General features: G+C 36.4%; 1 protein-coding gene and 1 pseudogene across 1 annotated transcript in view; one reads left to right on the forward strand and one right to left on the reverse strand.

Moving 5' to 3' along the window:
• LOC144227404 (eukaryotic translation initiation factor 4 gamma 2 pseudogene) lies at positions 1 to 1216 on the reverse strand (annotated as a pseudogene).
• Positions 1217 to 2777: 1561 nt separating this feature from the next.
• Positions 2778 to 14483, forward strand: part of CLECL1 (C-type lectin like 1) — a 29409-nt gene continuing 17703 nt past the window's right edge. Inside the window, exons 1-4 of the mRNA XM_077759009.1 lie at positions 2778 to 2794; positions 5440 to 5561; positions 9159 to 9245; positions 11506 to 11604. Of these exons, the coding sequence (XP_077615135.1) occupies positions 2778 to 2794; positions 5440 to 5561; positions 9159 to 9245; positions 11506 to 11604 (325 nt within the window). The remainder of the gene's footprint in view (positions 2795 to 5439; positions 5562 to 9158; positions 9246 to 11505; positions 11605 to 14483) is intronic.

A 14483-nucleotide genomic window follows, 5' to 3' on the forward strand; every position in this document is an offset into this window, starting at 1 on the left:
CTAAGGAGTTTCACTGGTTTGGGGAAGATAATAGACCTTGTTTTCACTGTTGCTTTGGTAGTAGGAACACTGGTCTCGCAACTCTACGGTATCCTGCAGCAGGAAACGAATCCTCGCTGGCAATTCCTTACTTAGCATCAAGGAGCACATTCGGGCAAAGTACTGATCCATTAAGGACTTGGCTCGTTCATGGTCTAATCTAGGTCCCACTGTCCTCATTATCTGACAGAGGCACTCCAAATCCTCTCCCATATCTTTGAGTTGGACTCTCTTCTTCTTTTCCGAAAGTGTTTTGATGCACTTATGAAGGATAGATTCATGAATAAGATCAAGCTTTCCAAGTTCTCCAATGAATTTGATGTTCCCCAACATCTTGATTTTAGCAATGGCTCTCTGTTCCTCCTCCTCGGGGAGGAGTGGATTTTCACGCTTTATCATAGACATCAACATTTCTGGTTCGGTTTTCAAATTCATCTTGTAATTTGGAAATTAGGAGGCATCTGAATGTTGTGCTTTGCTTCTGTCCTGGTTGACCCTTTGCTGCTGGGCCATCAAAGTTTGGTGCATCTTCTGCCAATCGCAGACATAGCTGAGCATACAGTGAGCTATACTTTGGCTTTTCTAGGGCTTTGTCCATAATCAGCAGTATGACCCCTTTAAGAATGAGTTTAGACTCTACACCAACATTGAGGAGTTCAAGTCATAGCTTGTCAAACTTTTCAGGAGTAAGCTTCTTTAGTATGCCTCTTACTTCCCTGAAGATTGCATCATGTCGTTCTTTTTCATTTACGGAGTTGCTTGCTGCAGAGTTGTCATCTCGTCTAGTGCTTCATGCAGGAATCCATTTCTGAGCGTTTTGCCCTGGGGTTTTCCCCAGCAGCTTGCTGTTGCCAGCAGTCTTGGGATAGTGCTGAGGTGCACCCCTACTTCCTCCTCTGCCAGAAGAAGCACTGAAACGAGAAGCACCCCTTTCTGCGATCGCACTCTCCACTTTGGCGGTTTGACAACGAAGAATCTTCAAAAAAATAATATTAATGGATGGGGTGGGGAGGGAAGAGGTTGGGAGAAATGAAAAACCTTCACTGAGAACTCAGCAGCTGCCGCTGCAGCTGCCTCCTCAGGATCAGCTCAGAGGAGTCGCTGCTGCAGCCACCACCCGGTACCCCCCGCCACCTCCATGGAGCTCCGACTTGCTGCTCTCATATGGCATTTTCATTGTTACTTCTTTGAGGAACCTCTGTACTGTTTTCTACAGTGACTGCACCGATTTACATTCCCACCAACAGTGCACAAGAATTGCTTTTTCTCTACATCCTCATTTTTTAAAAAATGTTTTATTTATTTCTAGGAGAGAGAGAGAGAGAGACAGCATGAGCAGGGGAGGGTCAGAGAGAGAGGGAGTCACAGACTGAAACAGGCTCCAGGCTCTGAGCTGGCAGTCAGCACAGAGCCCGACGCGGGTCTCGAACCCATGAACCGCGAGATCATGACCTAAGCGAAAGTCGGGCGCTTAACCGACTAAGCCACCCAGGCGCCCCAACATACTCATTTTTTAAAAGCTTTCCAAAAGGTGTTGATGTTCAGTCAAGACTGAGAACCACTAACCCAGAAAAATTAGATAATTATATAATTGTTATAGATTACTGAAAAAAAGTAAAAGATGTCATTTGCATATAAAATGAAACCTTTTCACATACTTTATAAAATATATATTTATTTATATAGCATATATTGTTTTAAATGCATGTGCTCTATGCATTTATATATATACATATATGTACATACATATACGCGTATATATATAACATATATTGACCTTAAAAATATGTATGTACCTCCACACAAATGGATACAAATATATCATAGAACAAGTAATTCTTTCCCTATCCCCATGTTCCATCAAACCTGCAAAATAAAGCTTTTTTTCCCCCTCAGAAATATTCGGAGAAAATGTACGGTTTTCTATTTCTCACTCTTACCATCACAGGAAGAGTTACTTACCTGATTGGTAAGCTTTTAATCATTCTCTAAATTTTCCTCCCTGCCCTCCCACGCTATTCTATTTGTCTGACAATGTTCTTGGTTACATGCTTTTCTGTATTGCAAAGGGGATTTTCACAGTAAATGAATACATTATTATATATTACTCTCCATCATTCACCCATGCATACACTTTGGTATAAAGAGGTATAAAAGGGTATATTAAGCCCGAGTTTCTGCAAAAGTAGTGGGCCACCGAAAGAAAGAGGTAACACAGTGGAAGCAGAGGTGAAGTTGGATTACTTTTGATTATTTTGAGGTTGAGTTATCTGAAGGCAGTTGTAAATGAAGACTTGCACCCTAGAAAGTGGGCCAAGGCTGAGGATTCCACTTGGAATCCAGGCCCAGAGCCATGATTAATAAAATGATGATTAAAGTTAGGACAATAATAAAACATATTTCAAATGCATACTACTTAATTACTGAGACTGGCATCTATCAGTAATGGTAACTGAACAGCTCAACATTCAAAGAAGTTATAGCCCAGGAAAGTTGTCACATGTTTGAAAACATCATTATAAGGATATAATTTTCCTTATAAAATACAGCTGCCTAACTAAATATCTGTTGCTCTTTCATGTCTTTACTGATGAATATTTCATGAGTCTAGTGTGCTTAACTGAACAGCTCTATTTTGTTTTCAGACATATTTCTATTATTTAATCGTATACATCACAAGACACTACTTCTTTTAATATCCCATTATTCAATTAACCCATACATTGACTACCTATAAAATGGTTTTTCTGGCTAGGTGAGTCATGCCTACAAGAATCATGACACTCAAGCAAGTGTTAAATCTCAACAAACTTAGAGATTACTCCATAACTCATACCTTGGTTACTTACTTTGGGCAAGGAGAGAAGGCAGAGATTATTAATATTAAATGTGGGGGCCTGGGCCTGGGTGGCTCAGTTGGTTAAGTGTCAGACTCTGGTTTTGGTTCAGGTCATGATCTCATGGTTTGTGAGTTGAAACCCTGCCTCAGGCTTTGCACTGACAGCAAGGAGCCTGCTTGAGATTTTCTGTCTCCCTCTCTCTCTGACTCTTCCCTGTTTGCTTGAGCACTCTCTCTCATAAATAAATAAATAAACATTTATTATTATATATAATTTATATATATATAACATAAGTATATATGTTATTTTCATATATAATGTGTAAATTCCAAGGAGTTATAACTTATAATAAATTCTCCGTATGCTAGTATTTTCTTTAGTTTTATATAGCTAAATCTCTGATATGATTTTTTTGTGTTTTTTTTGTGTGTTTTTTTATTTATTTCTAGGAGAGAGAGAGAGAGAGAGAGAGAGAGACAGCGTGAGCAGGGGAAGGTCAGAGAGAGAGGCAGTCACAGACTCTGAAACAGGCTCCAGGCTCTGAGCTGGCAGTCAGCACAGAGCCCGACGCGGGGCTCGAACCCACGAGCCGCGAGATCATGACCCAAGGAAAAGTCGGACGCTCAACCGACTAAGCCACCCAGGAGCCCCTGATATGATTTTTTTTTATATGAACAGAAGCCTACTTTTTAGTAAAAAGTGATTGCTCTCATTCTGGAAAAATGTTAAGAGTTCAGTAATACAATTCAGTGTAGCATTAACTGTTCTGGTAATCCAATATATAATCACTAAGTGTCCATTATGTTTCAAACATAAATTGAGTGATGGATATAACAAAGAAGAATAAAATGTGATTCTCACCCTCAAAATCTAGAAGGCATTATTATACCATGGACTTTAGACTGACATAAGTTCAAATCCTCACTGAAAACGTATGGTCATGCAACTATCTTCCTATAACCCCTTTCATGAAACATGAAATATACATGTTTCATTATAAAATTCGGTTCAACATACAAAGTTTTAGAACAAGCCAGGAAAAAGAGAATGTCATAGTGATGTTGAGAAACAGAGGTCAACCTATAGCCCATCCAGGGTCAGAAGCCTTGTGGTTTAGGCGTTACAATGAGGGAACCCTCAATGATAGAAAACCAAGATCTGTTCTCTAGTTATTTGATTAACATAGATAAATTCGTTGGAACTGAGGGATGAAGGATGGATGCAGTTTAAATAATTCTACGCAACGTAATTGGGTGAATATTGAGGAAACCAATTCTGTCATGTATGGAAATCCAATTAATCTACTGCTTATAAACTAGTGCTTCTTGTCATTTTTCATATATGACATGTCTGACCTCTGAGCCTTATAAAGATTTCACAGGTAGTTGGGCTCTATCCTCAGTTATTTCCCTCTGAATATTCTAGACCTCACTTTCTTCTACTTTGTTTCATCAATGATGGTATCTCTTCCACGAATTGACCGATTTTTTTTTTCCGTATCTGTTAGAACTCACTTCTTTTTTCTTATTGTTTGTGACTTTAAAATTTTTATTCCTTTAATATAATTTTAGTGGAACTTTAGAAAAAAAGGGGATATCAAAACATATGTTTTTTGTATGCATTCAGCAGGGAATTTCTATGAACTGTATTTAAACTTAGGATTTATTTTCTTTAATGACATGGCCTTGAGTTATTTTGACATAGAGTTTATTTCTGTGTCTTAAATATAATTACCAGTTTGGAAATCTGCATGATCCATGTTTTAACTCAGTTAGATGTTCATATTATAAAGCACACAAGAGGAGAAATAGGCTTAAGGGAATTTTTGCCTAAGTTAAAAACGTATTACCTAGGTAAATGCAATGGATTTCAAGATGAGAAGTCTATCAATTATTTCTAACACACCCATAATAAAATCCCTCTCTTTGGGGCACCTGAGTGGCTCGGTTGGTTAAGCATCTGACTCTTGATTTCAGCTCAGGTCATGATCTCACAGTCCTGATTTCAAGCCCTGCGCCGGGCTTGGTGCTTTCAGTGCAGGAACTTCTTGAGATTCTCTCTCTCCCACTCTCTCTGTCCCTCCCCCTGCTCATGCTATATCTCTCTCTCTATCTTTCTCTCTCTCTCTCTCAAAATAAGTAAGTATTTTAAAACATCCTTCTTTTTCTTTGTCTTCCTTCCAAATTACTATTCCAGTTTGAAGAAAATGTTGAGTAGTCACAGAATTTCTGCTAGGGAATATATGTCTGAACGTCCTCTTTTAAGAGGAAGTAGTTTATAGAAGAAAAAGTGATATGAGGCTTCAGTGGTACTATTAGAAGTGAAAAGCACTCCAAATTTAGCAGAAAGGGAGCAAGACACTACTGTATGATTAGTAGGTTTCCTCCATACCATGACGTGTTTGGAGATCTATTGCCTTGATTGGTAAGACTGAACACATTGCTTTTGTAATTTATTCATAGAAGAATTCCACCAAATTGGGGAGAGGAGAAAATTGTTCAGCTCAGTTTATTTAACTTACTGGAAGTTTATTTACAGAACTATGAGACTTCCTTAACAGAACATCATTTTTGGTCTTCTCTCTTTTTTTCATATGTGCAAAGGCTGGAGATATAGTCTATGCGGATATTAAAAATGGTGGGGCTTTTTCTCTAGAAAATTCATCCTCCCTTCAGAAATCTGGTAAGTTGCATTTAGAGGTCCTTCTAAAATTAATATTTTACTTCTAATCTCCTTTATTTCTGTCCTGTGCTTGTATAGGTCTTCTTAAAAAATAAAATAGAAGAATGCAAGAATAAGAGTGAATGTGTTTGATGAAACAAAGTGTTTACAAAGTTTATTGTAATTTATGATTTTCTTTTTAAAATTTTTATAAATTCTAGTTAGTTAAAAGACAGTGTAATATTAGTTTCAGGTGTAGAATTCAGTGATTTATCACTTACCTATAACACCGTGGATGGAGCTAGAGAATATTTTGCTCAACAAAATAAGTCAATCAGAGAAAGACAAATACCCTATGATTTCACTCATAGGTGCATTTAAGAAACAGAACAGATAAACATGGGTGGTGGTGGGGAGAAGAGAGGCAAACCAGAACCAGACCCTCCTGACTATAGAGAACAAACTGAGGGTTACTAGAGGGAAGGTCAGGGTGGGGGTATGGGTTAAACGGGTGATGGATGTTAGACACTTGTGATGAACGCTGGGTGTTATATATAATTATTAGTATGTAGAACTTTGCTTTTGATTTTCAAAGACCTTCTATTCCTTTCACTTCTTGAAGCGAACATTTATACTCATACAGTGACATCTGTACACATGACTTCTTTCTTCTCTACACTTTATATACCCCTGATTAAATGTGCCCTTTTAATACAGGATGATAAATTCACTTACACGGAGGGGGAAATTCCCGGCTACTATTCACATTGTTAATTATCTTTTTGAAATTTGCATATTGATAGGATAACAACGTTAAACTAAACTAGGGAGACATGAAATACTGGTATTTTATTTCATGAAGTTTAGGATTAATGACTATCTGAGTAATAGAATATTTTTGTATGCCTACAAATAGATAGGCATATAGCTAAAGATAACATTGCACCTTAATTACAACCACTCAAAACTGATAGATTTGCAAATTCAATGTGTCTTTTATTCTCCAAAGTATTATGGAAATTTTCATGTTGCATTTCCATTCTTTTCTCTAGGGTCAAAGATTTTTGTATTATAAAGTTTATATAAAATATTATATAATTTAAAGTCTCCTCATTGCATTTGTCCTTATAAGATGAAAATAACATTAGCTTTTTTATATTTTCCATAGAATGTATTAATTCTTTTATATCTTTAAATTTGCAATTATCAAGTGAACCTGATGTGTGATTTTCTCTGATTGCAGAAGCATATTATTCCCTATTTTTAAAGGTCATCTCTCTAACTTACCCAATAAAAGCTTATCTGCTTTTTTTCCCCTCCCTAAACTGGGTGATTTCTTTTTCTATGAGAAGACAGAACTTTATTTGAAAAATAATATGTACTAGAATTGCGTTCTTATTCTCATACTGTGAAAATTCTTATGCATTTAGTCCACTTTTCTAGTGATTACTTTAACTCACTTCAAGCAACAAATCCAGTATTTTCAATTCTGCATTCCTGGGTTAGATTTCCTTTTTGTTTACAGATAGAACTTTACTCCCCTCCTGGTTTACAGATTTGGGGATAACATCTTTAATGCTGTCTAGTCTAATCTTCCAGTATTAAAAAGAGAAAACATAAATAAAGATTAACTTACCTATCCACAAAGGCTTTTAAGACCAGAAGTCAAATGCTTTAGTACTCTTTCACTGCATATTCCTAGTGTTGGATAAATACAACTTCTGTTCTCATGTGTCATATTACAGAAGAGGGAAAAAATATTTGGTACACTGGATTGTCATGTCCTACACAGCCCTACATATGATAGGTCATGTTCTTAGTCTTCTTCTAACTCTATATGTTTTATTTATTTTGCTCTGGCTGTTGTCTTTCTCTTTGTTCCTTAAAGTTACCTTATTCCTTACTACTTCAGAGCCTCATCTATGCTGAGACCCTTGCTCTAATCTCTTAACCTTTGTATCCCCAACACCTCACATAGTACCAGGTACCTAACAGGCAATCAGTAGATGCTTGGTAAGTGGTTGAATGGATAAATGGATAAATAAATAAATAGATCTCATGAGATACTCAACAGAAATATTTAAGATATAAAACAAAGAAGGATGTCATGATGAAATTGAGCTGACTCTCAGTGAAGAAGTATGATTCTCCTGAGAATATCCCAGGCTAAAATTCAGAAATTCACACTTCATAAATCGTACTTCAAGGACCTAAAAGAATGACCCAATATTCCTCATGTCAGTCCTTTTATGAAATCTGAAATTTTATTCTGTAAGTTTTTAGGTCAGTAACCTAAAACATGTTATTAAAGGCATGTCTATTTTATATTAAAAACGTGTAGGGATACCATCACATTCTTCTTGAAATTACTTTGACTGGCACAATTCTCATTGTTTTACATGATAAATGAAAGCACATGGACTTTTTTACATTCTGACAATTAAAATCCCACTAAGGATGTTTTATTTAATAACAGTAATAATTTGAACATAGAAAAAAGCACTCTATAGTAATATACCACTAAATAAGCATTCAGGTTAACCAGCCTTGATGCTTGACTTTATAATTTGCTATATGTCAACACCAATGATTTTATTACTTTCTCAGTGTATATATCATGTATCTAGTGGATTTGACATACTGCAATTACTTTGGATTAGAGATTATTGGTCTAATTATCAGCCAAAGCTAATAATTCTTACTGTTTTTTTTATGATTTATTATTATCTTTTGAGTACTCCAAAGATATGGAGATAGTGTGAATATCAAACCAACTACTGGTTTGGTAGTCAGTCAAGACAACTGAGGCCTGATCTCCACTCTGTTATCAAATAACTATGCTATTGTGGGCTTGAATATCCCCATTAATGTGCAGGTCTTGGGCAAGGTAATTTCTAAGAGTACTTTTATTTTAAAATAAAATGAATGAAATTACGGTTATGTACCATAGTAGGTAGGCATGTTATGTAAGAGAGATAGAATGGATCAATCTACATCAGTGGGTGTGGTGAATAAACTTAGAGAATCCGGGGGCACCTGGGTGGCTCGGTTGGTTGAGCATCCGACTTCGGCTCAGGTCATGATCTCACGTTTCGTGCGTTCGAGCCCCACATCGGGCTCTGTGCTGATAGCTAGCTCAGAGCCTGGAGCCTGTCTTCGGATTCTGTGTCTCCCTCTCTCTCTGACCCTCCCCTGCTCATGCTCTCTCTCTCTCTCAGAAATAAATAAAAAACATTAAGAAATTACTTTAAAAAGAGAGAGAGAATCAGGAGGGTCTCAGTCTTGTATAAAAATTTAGGACTGTGCACAGTAGGCCATTGTAGGATTAATACTGTGAAATAAGTGCAGTGAAACCACAAACAAAAATTTAGATCCATTCGTAGTTTTACAAGCCCCCTCTTCACAAGCCAGAAAAATATATAGGTTCTGTGTGAGTGCATATGTGTGTGTGCATGCATCCACAAAAAGAAGCTGGGTCTATGTATTTCAAAGGAGAGTAACTTAGAAGCATAATAACTAAGAAAATGTATTGAGCCCCCTCTTACCTCTCACCATATAAGGAAATACCTGCTGGGCTTACTATCCAATTTTATCTGTCCAATCTATCCAATTGTGTAGATCCTCACCATCATGGAATTTTCTTGAAAGTTGGATGTGCCATGATCATTGTTCTTCTGGTAATAGTAATTATGCTGAGCATTTTGGGTAAGTAATTACCAGAATGATTTATTTATCCTGAAGTATTTTCTCTAATGACCTGGTGTAATTGTGTTTGCCATTTGGTTGTTCCCTAAACAACATAGAACAACTTCACAAAAAGTATGAGATTTGAAACCATTATAATGAGAGATTCTCCATGGAACTTCAGTATGTGGTATAATTATAGATTCTTTTCATTGATAAAGGAAAAAGATGTTCTTTTCATTGATAAAGGAAAAAGATGTCAAGAATATATTTATATTTTATGAATAAACCACACAATGCAATTTGATATCAAGCTATATACAAGCTGCTCTAAAACTACATTCAGATGAAAGGAAATTACATTTATAAGTTTAAATCTGTAAGTTTATTCATATTAGCTAGTCTTGAGCACTATCAGTCTTATGTCAATAGGTGAAAAATTTGCCTAATAAGCGATTTAAAAATAATCCAAAAGTATAATTGGATATAACTGAGCACAATCCAATTATTTATATGGCAAATTTTTTTTTAAATATTTTTATTTATTTCTAGGAGAGAGAGAGAGAGAGAGACAGCGCGAGCAGGGGAGGGTCAGAGAGAGCGGGAGACAGACTCTGAAATAGGCTCCAGGCTCTGAGCTGGCAGTCAGCACAGAGCCCGACGCGGGGCTCGAACCCACGAACCGCGAGATCATGACCTGAGCGAAAGTCGGACGTTTAACAGACTAAGCCACCCAGGCGCCCCTATACGGCAAATATTTTTAATTATTGAATATATACTTGGAGAAAAGTTCTTCACAAATATCTATAGAGCAAAGGTAATACATAGATTGTATATATTCCAAGGAATCCAAGCTTTCAGATTAAACCAAACTCTAGAACAGGCCAGTGCATACCTGTCTATGTCAAGAATCCTTGTAAATGGCATTAGCAATTATGAATGTCATTGTAAGTTACGAAGAAATAAGTACAGTGATAGAATTCCAGAATGGGAAAGAGCTAGAAGTCCAGGTCGAACCTGTAGTTGAGATGAACACCACAAACCTCAGAGAGAGAAGTTGTTTCATTAGTTTAATATAACTAGTCTATTGTCTAATTGCAGCTATAAAATTAAGGAGGAGGGAAGTAAAAATAATTAGCATAACATTTTTTATGTTGAGGTAGTAGATTTGTTTGTTACTAAAACATTAGTTTGTCAATAAAACATGTTTGTTACTAACAGAATTGTTACCAAAATAGATTTTAAAGATTTAATTGCTTGATACACACTATTATCAAATTATAAATTACCAAAAGTAATTTCAGTTAAATGGCCATCAGAAAAACAGATGTATTCTTCATTGCAGAAAAAGTACTCTGGGCTCACCCTATACTTCCATATACAGCATTTAGATAAAAGTCTTCTAAGAAACAGAATTATGAACCAAACCAAAACATATAAAAATCACTTCCCTGAGGGGAGCCTGGGTGGCTCAGTTGATTAAGGATCAAAATTTTTTTTTCTTTTTTTTTAAAGTTTATTTATTTATTTTGTGTGAGAGAGAAAGAACATGAGCAGGGCAGGGGCAGATCGAGGGAGACAGAAAGAATCCCAAGCAGGATCTGCACTGTCAGCACAGAACAGGGCTCAGGACTCCATCCCATGAACCAGAAGATCATGACCTGAGCTGAAAGTCAGGCAGTTAACTGACTGAGCCACCCAGATGCCTCAAGCATCTGATTCTTTGACTCTTGATTTGGGTTTAGGTCATGATCTCACAGTTCATGAGATGGAGCTCCATATCACTATGGAACCTGCTTGGAATTCTTTCTCTCCCTTGCTCTGTCCTTCCCCTGCTCACATGTGCATTCACACACTCTCTCTCCCTCTCTCAAAATAAATAAACTTTTAAAATAAAATAAAATACTTTCCCTGAATCAGATGACACTTGATATAATTTACTATATTTCATTAAACACAAACTGTCCAAGTGAGGCTTATATCCATGGCTAGTTATTTTGTGCTCACTAAAAAAATATATGAAAAGTCCAGGGAAAAAAATCAGGTGAATATTCCTCTGGTCCCAGATCATATTTTTTTCATTTTCACCAAAGTTAACACTACTAAGATTAAGAGTGCAAAGGAAAGTCCACATCTTGGAAAAAGGAGTGCTGTTTTTCCCCTTAGATTTTTAATTATTTAATTTACTATAGAATTTCTACATGATTGAACTTTAGTCACTAGAACTCAATGGTTTTGTGGTTTTTATTTAATCAGGAAAATATGTTTCTTCTTTCATCAGTTTTCCAGTTCAAGTCTGCAAGACATAATGCAATGGGTAATGAATCAAAGGAGACATTCTGTACTGGGAAAAATAAATCTGGAGCAATCACCTCAATCGGTAACATTGTTTTAAATTGTCTAATTTCTGAGTAGCCAGGCACGAGCAGTAGCACTGGTTTTACCTGAATATATCTGAATAGAAAGGATCCTCTCCACTTATAGAGGGATGGTGTAGATCATTACTTTCTAGGGACCCATTACAGTCCATGACAAAAGTACTCAAAGGTACAAGGCAAATAAGAAAAATGAGCTTATATAGAGTTCTAAATAAACGTAAAGGGTATCTCATTGAAATAATTGCATTTTATTATTTTTATTCCTATTGGGGCACGTGCAGATGTAGAATGTGATCAAAAATATTTTCATTCTTGGGGCACCTGGGTGGCTCAGTCGGTTAGGTATCCGACTTCAGCTCAGATCATGATCTCACGGTTTGTGAGTTTGAGCCCCGAGTCAGGCTCTGTGCTGACAGCTCGGAGTCTGGAGCGTCTTCGGATTCTGTGTCTCCCTCTCTCTCTGCCCCTATCCTATTCATGCTTTGTTTCTCTCTGTCTCAATAATAAATAAACGTCAAAAAAAAAATAAAATGTATAGATTTTCATTTTTAAAGTTCATGATTATACCAGGTAGTTTTTTTCCTGCCAGGTAATGTTATTAAATACAAAAAAAGTATAAATGGTAATCTTATATTAGTCTTTCTCTTGCTCGTTCATATGAATGTATTTGAATTCTTTTTTAAATTTATTTATTTTTGAGAGACAGAGAGAGAGAGAATTCTAAGCAGGCTGTGCACTGTCAGCGCAGAGTCCAAGGTGGGGCTCAAACCCACAAACGGTGAGATCATGACCTAAGCCAAAGTCAGACATTTTACCAACTGAGCCACCCACGCCCCCCTGCATACTTTTAAAAGTCAAGAAAACACTCAATTACTTTGCCTTTCTGCTTTCTTTTTTTCCAGAGATTTTATAACACTTTTACATCTATGAATTTAATTTTTAATTCTATATTGAAAAACTATCTACCATTCTTCTTCTGAACACCCAGATGTAATTCTATTAGAAAGACTTACCAATCCCTCATATAGAGTACATTCAAATTCTGAGAATTCATGAAAACATTAAATTGGATTTTGATATTACCAAGCCCCCTTGACCATATTCTAAAAAATACCTGATACAACACATGTTAATTTTTTTTTTAAAACTGGTGTGACTCTGAAGGCAAATTTTGTGGGAAGGCATCCCCAGAGCAAAAGTACCGTAATGTACTCTACCTGCAGCAGAAGTCATAATAATGTTATTAAATAAAGCTCTAGCTTTAAATTCTGTCAAACTTGTTTTCTAACCCTCATCCTATTGTTATAGATGTATAAGCCAAGTCTCCTAGAGTCCTAGATCAACTCACCAGGAAAGAATATCAATTCTAAATTTGACTCAATAAAATAATAAAGCTTAAAATATGTAAAGTAAAACTTAAATGATCTATTCAGCCATTATTTCTAATTCTTTGTCTACCTTCTCTCTATTTTCTTTCCAGAACTTAAATTAGATGTGCAACAGGCTTACCCCCCATTTCTTGTAGCATCCCGTTGTGTACTGAAAGTCATTGATTTGTGCTGAAGGCAATGTTTTCAGATATGTTTTGCAGTCCACAAATGTTCTCTTTTCCTGTGTCTAAATGACAGACTCATTTATGGAGTCTGATTTCAGTGATTGTAGTTTTCAATTCTAAGGCTTTAATTTCAAACGCACGTCTGTTAGCTTTCAAGAGTCTCCTGTTATCTGATAATTTTTCTACTTATTCTTTTATTTCTTAAAATAGTTTAAAACATTATGATTTATGATACACATGATTATTTAAATATCTAAAGTCTTTGGTGACCAAATCTGCTATTTGTGTATCCTACTGCGTGCCTGTTTTTTTTAAAGCATTTGATATGTTTTTATTCTAATTTGAGTGATTTCAATTGGTGGAATCTCTTAAAGAAAAATTAAAGATACTTTCTTGAGAAGATGGTTTGGATTTTTATCTGCGGGGAGATAGTGAGGCGCTAATGATTGGATGACTTGAGGCGTTTTGGAAGACTCTGGATGGGGGTACCTGGGTGGCTCAGTCAGTTAAGCATCCCACTTTGGCTCAGGTCATGATCTCACGATTTGTGGGTTCGAGCCCCTGTCAGGGTCTGTGCTGACAGCTTGAAGCCTGGAGCCTGCTCTGGATTCTGTGTCTCCCTCTTTCTCTGCCCCTCCCCTGCTCACACTCTGTTTCTCTCTCAAAAATAAATAAATGTTTTTAAAAAATTGAAGAAATTGGGCTAATCAGAATCTAACTTGGCTCATTCCATCACTTTTCAGTGAATCCAAGGTCTGGACTTGGGCCCCTAAAACTAATTCATTAGCTTTGAATTAGGGAGGACTCTTGTTGGGATGAACACTGGGTGTTATACGTAGGGGATGAATCATGGGAATCTAATCCTGAAATCATTATTGCACTATATGCTAACTAACTTGGATGTAACTTAAAAAATAAATTAATTAAATATAAAATAAAAATAAATTAAAAATAAAAATTTATTTTTAAAAGATAAAATTTTCAGTATTTCATCATTAAGCATAATGTTTGCTGTATGTTAATCAGATTAAGGAAATTACCTTTTTAAAAATTTTTTTGATGTTTGTTTATTTCTGAGAGAGAGACAGAGTGTGAGCAGGGGAGGGGCAGAGAGAGAGGGAGACACAGATCTGAAGCAGGCTCCAGGCTCCGAGCCATCAGCACAGAGCCCAATATGGGGCTGGAACTCATGGGCCGCAAGATCATGATCTGAGCCAAAGTCGGAGGATTAACTGACTGAGCCACCCAGGCGCCCCAAGGAAGTTGCCTTTTATACCTGTTATTCCAAGTTTTCTGACAGGTTTTTTTTTTTTTTTTTTTTTTTTA

The sequence above is a fragment of the Crocuta crocuta genome, unplaced genomic scaffold (assembly GCF_008692635.1).
Source record: "Crocuta crocuta isolate KB4526 unplaced genomic scaffold, BGI_CrCroc_1.0 scaffold72, whole genome shotgun sequence".
In the NCBI taxonomy this organism is placed as follows: Eukaryota; Metazoa; Chordata; class Mammalia; order Carnivora; family Hyaenidae; genus Crocuta; species Crocuta crocuta.